The sequence below is a fragment of the Diadema antillarum genome, unplaced genomic scaffold, assembly GCF_040938485.1.
Source record: "Diadema antillarum isolate AM-2024a unplaced genomic scaffold, OU_Dant_1.0 scf00000196, whole genome shotgun sequence".
Taxonomy (NCBI): Eukaryota; Metazoa; Echinodermata; class Echinoidea; order Diadematoida; family Diadematidae; genus Diadema; species Diadema antillarum.
The window spans coordinates 2667517-2679652 of NW_027271085.1; the positions used below are offsets into that span (position 1 = coordinate 2667517).

The following is a 12136-nucleotide window of genomic DNA, read 5'->3' on the forward strand; positions in this document are numbered from 1 at the left end:
TAAGATGTTATATTTTAGGACCCTGAAGTGGCATTTAGATGGATATATCATATTGGAAGTTGTCCATGCGAAAATCTGATTGTAATTTGGGGGGGGGGGGGGGGGGAGACATACTGTATGTGCCCCTTGTCCAACTGTTTGAACTCACCCTGATGATCTGCCATAGTACACCAAGCACAAGATGTGGGACTCCCTGCTGCAAGTCCTGAGGGTCGATGTTGACGATGCTGCAGCCGATGGCCTTGGCCGAGTTCAGCGCCAGCGTCAGGTTCTCCGATCGGGTGTAAACATTGAGCTTGGTCTTCGTGATCGCCCGCTCGTCAATGGTGCCGGGGGACGAGAGGTTGATCATTTTACTGCAGACAGGGATTTATTTTAATAATGAATTCAGTGCAAAATGATGAAATGAAAGCTTCCCCCAAGTGTAAAAGAGTATAATGTGTAAATTCACAGGCCATTCTGGTCACCTGTTCTACACACGTATATTCCTCGTTTGCACACGACTATTGAATCCCAAAAATTGCTAAGTTGGACAAGTTTAGGCATTAAAGGTCATGTTTACCTTCGGGAAGAGTGATTTAAGAAAATGTCAAGATATGACATTTAAAATAATAGTACATGCATTATATTTGTGTAGGTCTGTTGTACAACAAAACATCCCATCATATACCATTTTCACAATAAAGCGTAAAACATATATGTACATGTAGATATCTGTATTTTTCTCAATAAACCGTAACTGTAGACGGTTTAGTCTGGAAACATTTGTTATAATTATTGTTAACATTTTGGGTATTGAACAGTACTTCACATCGATTTTACTAATTCAAGCTTTTACACTGGTTGTTTCCATCCCAACTCACATATTAGAACTATTTTAAAGCACTAATGCCGGGTTTTTGTTTCATCTGCAAATGGTAAATTATGTCTTCAAGTAGCTTTGAATAATGCCAAATACTGGCTTATTAATGGATCAAGACTCATAACCCTTCCCCCCACACTTCTAGTTTCAACCCTATCATGTCAATACTTACCACAAGAGAATGCCATCACCCACAGCCTTGAAAAGGTCGTCAGGTTGAATGTCCATCTTGCTCGCAAGATCCTTATCCTCTCTAAGCTGACTATTGATGTAATCTGAAGTATGAATGAAGAAAACATACCAGAATTAAAGACTTCAGCAACTGATTGACAAATTGCTCTATTTACGTCAATGTACAGCAACATGTACGAACTTGACGGGCATTTTGGGGTCTATAATAATGGTGGTCATAGCTCAAAGCTATGGAGAGCTTTACAGAGAGTACACCTAATCATTGACTAGTGACGATACTGCAACCATCGCTGCTACTGGCAAAAAAGTGATGCCTACATCTCCCTTCCGCTATGCGGGCGAGACAAAGAAATCATGAAATGAGAAAGTAAGGGAAATTGAGTTTTAGTTTGGGGCCCTACATCAAACAGAGATATGAATTTTGGCTGTGAGCATGCAAATCAGTGGGGGTGATGATAGACATAGCCTCAAAAAAATCTCACACTTCATTTCATTTTGAGAAGAAATGAAGTGAAAATGAAAACTAGTGTTCAAAATTCTGCTTTCCTCTCTTTAGTTATACACTGAATTCCCAACTGGCTTCTCATTTGTACATGTATGTTTGTTACCTCCGCCAAGGAAGGAGGTTATGTTTTCACTGGCGTTGGTTTGTTTGTTTATTTGTTTATTTTGGTGCAAAATAACTCATCTAATTGGGAACGGATTAAGATGAAACCTGCAGGAGACATTCATAAAGGCACAAGGAACAGAAACTGCAATCAAATTTGGGTAGTGGGACAGGAATTTTTATCAATTTTTGAAGGATTTTTTACATTTTTGCAGATAGCGTCAATGAGCTTGGGAGTTCATGCTGCGCATATCTGAGGTGTGCACATGCCCTCTGAAGCACATGCTTCTCAGGCGAGGCATCGCTCAGCTGGAAGCTGATGACATACAAAAAGGCTGAAAATTGGATGATTTTTCAGCATGTGTGTATGGGTGGAAAATGGCTGCTTGGCAGAGGTCTGCACTTTCAGAGGGCTCTTCTCGTGAAAATACATATAAATAGTTTTATTGCAAAATGAGCTATTAAAGTGCCATTCTTAGACATTTCAAAGTTAGTCCATCATCAGATAGAGCAAAAATAAACCTTTCCAGTAATACCTAACTTGTAACATAACAAGGGATATTCTAAATGTTATGCTTAAAAATATGTGGTATTTTCTCATTCTTTTTTTTCTGTCTTTTTTAACATATTCAATCACAAATATCTCAACTTTAAATAACAAGAACAGAATTAGCTTGTTTTGCAATAAAACTCTTCACGATCTCTAAAGGGCTTTTTACACTTGTAAATTTTTGCTTAGTCCCGTATCAACGGTGGGGCTGGGGGGGGGGGGGGGGGCCTTAGCCCCACCGTTGGTACGGGACTATCCTTAGCCCACTTTCTGTTTACACTTGTTTTTGCCAAAGTGGGCTAGCCCCACTGATAGTCCGGTACTATCTGGCCCTGCAAAATAGCAGGGTTAGCACTGCAATTGCGGTGCCAAGCAAGTGAGTGTAAACAGAACGAAAAAATAATCCGGGGCTAAGCGACGGAGACGAAGTCCGACCCTCACTGACCAATAAGAAACGAGGTAATCAAGTGCTGCCGGTGCGTGCGTGTACGTGTACAGTGCACAGCGTAATCATGAATATATTCATGTGGTTTGGAAAGTCCGGGGCTAAGAAATACGAGTGTAAAAAGGTCAGTTTTCTCCTTAGCCCCGGACAAGAGATAGTACGGGACTAATTGGCCAGTGTAAAAAGCTGAAAAAATTGGTACGGGACTAACTATAGTCCTGGGTCAGAGAAAGTCCGGGGTTAAGAAACACCAAGTGTAAAAAAGTGTTAAGACCGCCTTCTGTTTTTTTACCTGTGAAGGCAACCTTCTCTTCCTCTGAGTAGGAGTGTGTCGTTCCCGTTGAGCTGACCTCCGACGACCCTGTCACACTCTTGATGCCTTCCCGCTTCGTCACCAGAGTCTTGAACATGGACGACACTTTCCCTCTCTGCATATTGTTGTAGACCTGGTGATGACAAACACGGGTCCCACGGGGCATCAAAATTGTTGAGAAACAAAGGGTAAAGTAAAGACAAAAGAACCATAAAACCAATTAAACTTGCCTGCAAGTGAAATACTTTAATAATAACGGTTAAAAATAACCCAGACTCCTATGGATAACTTCACCCTAGTTCAGCATGTATAACATTTTGCATTTTTTTCAGTTTATCAGTTGATCTGCTCACAGCCATCACAACTACAATGTATAACTGTAATTCCACAAATTTAGATAAAAGGCACTACATGGATATTTGTACGAATAGCTGATTGATGTGAAATACTGTATCAAATCTTGTGAAAAGCATTCATGGAAGCAAGGAATATTGGTCTTGAAACTCACAGCCAGAAACTCCTCAAAGGAGATGGAGCCGTTTTTGTCCGTGTCCACCTCACTCATGATCTCCCTCAGTCTGTAGCCTGGCAATTTTTCCCCTACTTCCTCAAAAAGTGAGCCTAGTTCTTGTTGCGTAAGCTTCCCATCAGTATTCAAATCCATCTGGAGAGGAACACACATCAAAAATCATAACAATTGCAGAAATTTTGCAAAAAAAAAGAATATATGACATGTTATATGTTTTTAAAAAAGTATCACACTTTAAATGCAACAAAGAGAAAGAGCAGTGAAAACCCTTTTATAACAAATTTCGGTTACACGTATATCGAGGTCCCGTTTTCCTTTGCGTGTAAATGTATGGCAGAACAAATCAGTTATAACGAGTTCCAACGAGATTCCGGTTATAACAAGGACATTTTCGATGCATCATTATAAAGAAAAAGACAAGCAATCTGATCGCATATGAGGTTCCATTTCTTGACCTGCCTTCACATGTACAATACTACAAAATGTCACATCGTATTATGTAGTACCAGTAATAGTGTCTCATGTCAAATGCAAGCTCGAGGCTGGCAGACCAGGGCCTCATTTCATAAAAGATGTTAGGATGGCAACTCTTGCTGGAATGACAACTTGTCACAGCAAACAGCCAATCAGGAAGCTGTATTCTTGTTGTTACCATGACAATAGTCATTTCAGCAAATAAACTCTTTATGAAATGGGGCCCACATTTCAAACATTTATTCTCACTATTTCCTCTTTTCCCCCAACAGTAATTGGAGTTCTAACATATTATCTTTTCAACCTTTTGTAATACTAAAAGTCATTGAATACTTACAACTCCTACTTCCTCATTATCATTTTTTTAATTTTTTTTTTCTATTTTCCTACATTTTTTTTTTCAAAAATGTTGCACAGTCTCTCCTCACAGAGTTTGGTGATAACGACATGATGACCAATGGGTCAAAGGTCAGAGCTCTGTATGTTGGTACATAATGTACCCAGATAAACCCACCAATGACTAGAAAATGGATAATTTTATACAATCTGCCTCTAAGAAACAGATCTCATGGCACATCACACACCAGTTGAATGTTCCAAATGACTGTTTAGTGTATCAGTGTGGACATAATGGAATACCAGTATATATATATGCAACCTCAGTACTGAGGCTGACTGTACACTGTCCTTGGGAAAGACTCATATTGATGAGGACGCACTGGAAGGTATGGAGTACAACTGTATTACTTTATAGTACATTTGTATATCAATGCTTTACCAGGAATTGATAGTCGGACAATGCCACAAAAACTGAAACCAAGACACACATGAGTGGCTATACATATTGTGCAAGTGCAGTTTAACTCTTTTATTTATTACGAAGTAACAGATCTATTGTGTCAATTATAAATGTAACTTTAATAAAGTGTAGTTAAGTGATTGATTCAGCAAGCTGTCTATTCATTTAATAACACACACAAACACACACAAACACACACACACACACACACATTTTATGGTTTGTGTGAATGCACAATGCTACCCAGCATTTGTCCAGCTAATTCACACATACACTAGTTTTGTTCATATACAGATGTAGCTACATGTACATGTAGTACATGTACAAGGTGTGTCGGCCTAGGCCTGTAGCATTCAGTACGTACAATGTGTACATATAGCACAATGTAGTCCGATATCAAAGGTGACAAGCCAGTTTGTATGGGACTTCAAAACCACGAAGACAAAATTTGTGTCTTCCTCACACCAAAGACTACAGTGCACGACCTGATTTTATTGTATTGTAGGTCCATGCTCACACTGGTATTAGGCCTATAATTCTGCAGATATCCAATGCACATTCTCTATGGCCCGAATTCACAAAGATGGTACAAATAAAACCATGGGTTAGACCATGGACAAAAAACATGGTGCATCAAGTGTCGCATGGAATCACCATTTCGCGGACGAAATATCATTTACTTACAATATAATCATTACATCGACAAAATGACTGATTTCATAACGAAATATTCCAAGCGACACTTTGCGCACCATGGTTTTTGTCCATGGTTTAAACCATGGTTTCATTTGTACCACCTTCGTGAATTTGGGCCATTGTGTACCAGTACAAAGGCTACCTGTACAAGTGCTACTCATTGTGAACACTGTAATTTCTATGCTTTCAGAATGAACTGCATACATAGTTGTTGCTATGGCAGGCAATTCTTTCACAGGTTTTTTCTTTAATAGGAGAAATATACCAGAAAATTTAATAGTCTAGATGTAATAAGAGGGGAGAAAAGAAAGCAAATAACTTAAAAGTTTGTAATGATTGTAAAGTTATCAATTAGGATACTTTTCAGACACACTTTTAAACACAGCTTTGCTTTTCTGTCATGCACATGTAAACATCATTTGTAGCAAGTGATTTTAACAGGTGGTTCAAGATACTTTTGTATCACAAAATGTACAGTGTATGTACATGTATGTCCATTGCCACTTCTGACACCCAATGTATGTTTGTTTGTTTGTTTGTTTTTTTAAAGAGGGGCAGCAGCATGCCATCAGACATTGTATGTTATCCCACTTTCACAGCTTTTTGGTAAAATACAGAACTCAAAGATAGCCTACTATTACAATACACACTGTACATTGTTAAAACTCATAGTCTGGGATGGAAATTGGAGATCTACACGTACAGCTGCACATCATTTTATGATCTTGCAAAATTGTGAAAGTGATGTTTCATAGATTCATATGATTGGTAAATTGTAAAATTGTGTGCGGTGTATGTGTTTTTTTTTAACTACCCTGTACAGTATATCAGCCTGAAGGAATCTGGCGCTTTAAAGGACATTTAACCACCCTCCTCCCAAGCCCAACACGCACACACATTAGACACTGTATGGACCGATATTTTCAATGAGAGGGGCTGTCGTTTGTGTGCATGGCAAATTACAGTACAGCGTGACTCATTTCGGGCTCTGCTGCTCCGTTGGACAAGGCCCGTGAGTAATGCCGTCTGTAACCTTTGCCAACTGTTTGGAAGAACACAAAGTGAGCACAGATGTACAGTATCTCTCAGCACATTACTCACATTATGTGAACATATTGCACAATAGTCCCATTCACAGCATAATGTGCGAAAGTAAAGATCTAAAACTTCAAAAAGCTTTGATATCGAATGCTTTACAGTGTACCAAGACCATGAGTATTATGTTTGCTTTTTTGTAGACTAAAGACCTACATGTACCTGAGACATGCCCACTGCAAAGTATTCATGCTTTTTTCGTCACTCAGATATTTTTATTTATTGGGATTATTACAGTACATTAATGTATGTATGTTTTAAAGAGTATGGTACAAACACAAAAATGATATGAAAGAAACTAGTCGGTCACCTGATTCTTTCAATCAAACAATCGTGCTATCGACATTTTTTTCCCCAAATACTTAGTACATGATCTTGAACAATATTGACATGCAATGCGTGCGCGTGATCAGGTACGTTACTGAACATTGTAAACGATCAACATGGAAATCTCGACATCATTCATAGAAAAAAAAAGGGACGCATATAGAGTTAGGGTGCATTTATAAGATTTTGCGTGCCTAGAATCACTGTTTTGAAACACTGTTTTGAAACACTGTTTCAAATCACACTTTCGTCAGGAGAGCGTTTATAAGATTTTTTCTCTGAGCGTGTTGGGGCTCTCGCTCAGACTGTGCCATTGCGCAACTCACTCTGCACAGTTTTTCCTCGGCAAAAGATCAAACAGGGTGCGCGCAAGGCATTGTGACGTCATTATAAACAGTGTTTGCGATCGCGGTTGCGTTCATAAGATTTTTGAAACACTGATTCTACAGAAACACTGTTTTGAAACGCACTATTTTGTGCGATTTGAATCAGTGTTTCAAAACACTGTTTCAAATCACGGCGAGTGTTTATAAGAATTTTTTTCGAGCTAGAATCACTGTTTGGCCAGAAACAGTGTTTCAAAACACTGTTTCTAGCCAGAAGAAAAATCTTATAAACGCACCCTTAGAAAGCACAGACATCAGGACCAGCGCATATGGAGCAGACTTGTAATAATGTGTAAAGGAGCAGACCTGTAATAATGTGTAAAGGAGCAGACCTTTATGTGTAAAGGAGCAGACCTTAATGTGTAAATGCACAGAACACAAGTGACAAATTGTTTGTAATATGACATACATAGAAATGATCTGATTTCACAATACCGAAAAGATAGGAACTTTCAGGGGCTACCACCAGTGAATTAAACTGTGCATGGCCGGTTTTTGATGTACGTATTCTAGCTGTACTCTAATTCCATTTCCAGGGTATAGGAAAACTTTCATATCTTCACCCAGATAATGTCCTCATTAAAACACAGATTGCATTTTTCTTTTTGCTTCGTGTGTAAAGTTTTTGTTTTGTTGTATGAGTGTGTGTGTGTGTGTGTGTGTGTGTGTTTAACAAAAGTATGCCAACAGTTGTACCATCTGGAGGAAATTTGGCGGAAATGAAAAATTTTACATTTTCACCAAGTTTCCTCCATATACATTGTACAGTATGTTACAAGGCATACATGTACTTCCTACAGATGTGCTATTCACCATGAGTAAACGTACGAGTACATACGTGTACAAAATTTGTACACTTGCTGTACGAGTACGTGCGATCAAATCACTATGTCACATCACCATATAGTAATGCTTCAAAGAGAAGAAAACATTTTTTTTTCCCTGCACCAAATGTTATCATTTTTCTCCATCATTCTTCTCCTCATTTTATGGATGGTTTTCTTGAGCATTCATCACTCGCCACCTTGAAACTTTAATACTGTAAAGTGATTGGGTTGCTGTTTTTTGTAATATTGTTGTTGACATTATTTTGTTTTGTATGGTTTTGTCTCGTTTTCCTGAAATACTGTTGTAGTCAGAAAGGGGTGTTGCCAGTAGTAAAAAGGAAACTAATAGCCAGAAAAAAAAAAAAAAAAGAATCTTATCCTCCCTCTGAGTTCCCTACATTGTACAGTTGTATGTGGAGGTGTAAATTACAAGTTGTATATTTAACACAGGTCTCTTCTTCTTTTCATACCAAATAGGGAACAACACTGGTTCAGTTGTTCATGTTGGTTTTTGTTGTATCCAAGCAGCTTCCTTTATCAGGTAAGTCTGCAAACTCCTTATTTTTTTTTTCCTCGAAACTGACAGCTACATATTGTACTACATTCACTGTGAGTACTCTGTACACTCATTACATACTGTTCAAACAAATACCAATTTAATCCTTTAGCATGGCACTTCAAGGGTTGTTTGAAGAAGTAATCTTTATTGCTTGTTCAAATTTACATGGAAAATATTGTATACTTTGTATACATACTACTCACCTTGATATCTGTAAACTGTCATAAAATCTGGAATATCTTTTTTTATGAGGACATTAGGCAGGGATGCTACACAATGTATTAAACCTTGTGAATGCAATGAAACACTGTGACAGGGTTAGGAAAGGTAATAAGGCATAATGATATATTTGGTTTTATCAGGGGGTTTCCTGTGCTCCAAATCTGTAAATCTGACAAAATAAACATCTATTAAACTGAGAGAGAGAAAAAAAAAACAGAAAAAAAATTCTTGAAAGAGTGCAAAAGTAGACAATTTGTCACTCATGTTATGATCCAAAACTTGCATAGAATTGTTCTTTCATATCATCTGAAAGTATGACTACATTTGTACAATGTACACAGTATGTTGATCCAGTTCAGCTGTTTTGAGTCCTAATACACGCTTGTACTTGTAAGAGTCAAGCAAATACTGTACATAAATGTACAATGTAGGTTGGATTTGTAATGCACAGTCATATCAAACTTAAAAGTGGTCAATTGTTTTTTGACAACCTCTTAATATTAAAGGTAAATGAAGACACACATCCCAATGTCATCAGATAGGACACCACTAGGTAAAAGTTTGCTTGCAGATTGTAGAATGCAATTTTTTTTTTTTTTTTCTGCCGAGTACTGTATCTGGACTCTTGTGTGTGGACAGTGTTTGTTTGGAAATATGTTTGTTGATTTGTTAACATACTGGGTAGCTTTTTTGTTTTTCAGAATAAATCTTTCCAAATAGCATTAATATAGTACAGCCTCTGTACGTTAATCTTTAAGTCGCAATATATACTTGGTGATTATGCAGAGATAAGGCCATATCACCTGAAAAAACCTCACAAAGAAATACACACACACACACACACACACACACACACACACACACACACACACACACACACACTATCCCTGAGAACAATCACTGGCATTTTCATGAGCAGCTACACAAAGACAACAAACACCCCACTTATCTGTTTTTTCCACAGGCAACTATGTACAATTGTAGGTCTCCAAATGAATTTGTCAGGGGAATGTACATGTACCCTATTTTAATAGGAATCATTCTTTTTATAACAGAAGTTTCCCACAGATGGCTCCTAACTTGTACATAGGAGGAAGTACTGGAAGCATAAAATTCTATTCTACAAAACGCTTGTAAACAGCAAACCTATAGAATCTTTACCTCTTTTTTTCTCATTCTCCTCTTCATTCTTTTTTTTTTTTTTTTTGATTGTCATTCCCTGTATAGATTAGAAATGTGTAGGAACTCAAGAGTGACTCCTCATATTTGTAGGGTGTCTTGCATGTTGCAGATGAATGAGTGTACAGCCACATACTGTACAATATGCATGGTACACAAGATTCAAATTATACAATGCGAACATTTTATGATTCAAATTGAATGTGAAAATCTTAGATGAAGTTTTCATTCTAATTTTAATTATTGTCTCTTTTTCATAATTTATGGCAGGACCAGAAATTACTCATATGTAGTTTATGAATTTCCTTTTATACACTGTAAGGCAGTATGAAGGAAGTATGCTCCATAATATGCAACCCAAAACACACTTGTACAGTACACCAATGTGCCATTTTGAGATTTGTTTCAAATGATCATTGTTCATTTACTGCTCACAGTTTATGAATTTTCCTACAGGGCACAATGACGGAAGTACATGTATGTGAAATATTTGCTTTGAGAAGTCTCATGGTCTAATGACACTATTCTTCTGTTTGTATTGGGATCTACAGGTAATGTCTGCTTTAAATATTATTCTATTCTACAGGAAGTATACCAGTGCTCATAAAATGATGTGGTTGTAAAAGATCTGTATTATATGGCAAAGTACATGCGGTATCTATCACTTTTAAAAGGGAAAGCAAAACCGATACGTTTTTGCCATATCATTTCCTTCTTCAATGAAATTAAATCGCGAAATTATTGACCTGAAGTTGGTATCGTCATGAGAGGCAACCAACTTTCAAATTGACCTCCAATATCATACCAACTTTCACTACAAGCTTAAAGGGGAAATCCAGTCCAAAAACAAGATAGTCTGATAAAAAAAAAGTAAAATCTTACGAATTCAGTGGTAAAAATTTGACTGAAATTGGATGAAAAATGAGGAAGTTATGAAATTTTGAGGTTTTGCTTATTTCTGCAAAACAGTTCTTGTACAGTGGATATGAATATGCAAATGAGTGAGCTGTCATAACCATGACCATAACCATGATGATCATTTCCATGCCATAACCTCACAATTTTCCATTGATCGTGTACAAAAAAATGACGAAAATTCAATATTTCTGTCATCGAAGTCTAAAACATAATGTTATTCCTGGCTGAATAACTTCAGAATAGTGATCACTTTAGATATATCAGGATTTGAGCCTCGGGCATAATTGCGCTTGAATGAAAAACTGGAAATTTCACAATTTTATGTACAAACTATATGGCAAGTTGTGAGGGTATGACATGCTCACTTTGCCATCTGCACTGTTCAAAAACTGTTTCCTGAAAAATTTTTGAAACTTCAAATTGTCATAACTGTCTTATTTTTCACCAGATTTCAATCAAAATTTTATTATTGAACTCGTAATATTTTACTCTTTGTTATCAGACTAACTTATATTTGGACTGGATTTCCCCTTTAAGTGTAAGGCCTACATCCTTGAACAGAAACTGTTGAATTGAGATACATGTACAAAGTTTCTTTCTCATCTGGAAGTACACTTGTAGGAGAAATCGTAATGTGGATTTGGATTCTTAAAGGTACTGTTTACCATCGGGAGCAGTGATTAAGAAAAAGAATTGAGTTGTCACATGTGATGCATAAACCCAGTACATAAATCTGTAGGTCAGTTGTATCACAAAACATTTAACTAGTACTTATCAAATGAGAATTTTGCAATAAAGCCTAAAATACAAGAAGATATCACTATGTTATACACTGTAAACCATAACTGTAGACGGTTTATCCTAGAGACAATTTTATTGTATCATTGTTTACACTTTCTATATTCAACAAATAAAACATTGATTGAATACTGATCAAAATTTTTACTTTTTTATATAATATAATCATTTTGAAGCTCTGAAGTTGTTTTTTTTTCATCTGCACATGGTAAATAATGTCCCTGAACTATTAAATTAATCATGCATACAAAGACAGAGAAACTTGAAGGAAGCTCCTAAAAATCAAAAGGCTGCAACATTGCAAATACAGTGCAAGATGTACATGGTGTACAGCATTTACAGTAGACGCTCTCTGATT

At 37.0% G+C, this 12136-nt stretch overlaps 1 protein-coding gene across 1 annotated transcript in view; it reads right to left on the reverse strand.

Moving 5' to 3' along the window:
* The window catches only part of LOC139723616 (plastin-3-like), a 68069-nt gene that overhangs the window by 35349 nt on the left and 20584 nt on the right, over positions 1 to 12136 (reverse strand). Inside the window, exons 3-6 of the mRNA XM_071634845.1 lie at positions 3478 to 3633; positions 2949 to 3102; positions 1035 to 1137; positions 149 to 356 (exon numbers count right to left, since the gene is read on the reverse strand). Coding sequence (XP_071490946.1) covers positions 149 to 356; positions 1035 to 1137; positions 2949 to 3102; positions 3478 to 3633 — 621 coding nt within the window. The remainder of the gene's footprint in view (positions 1 to 148; positions 357 to 1034; positions 1138 to 2948; positions 3103 to 3477; positions 3634 to 12136) is intronic.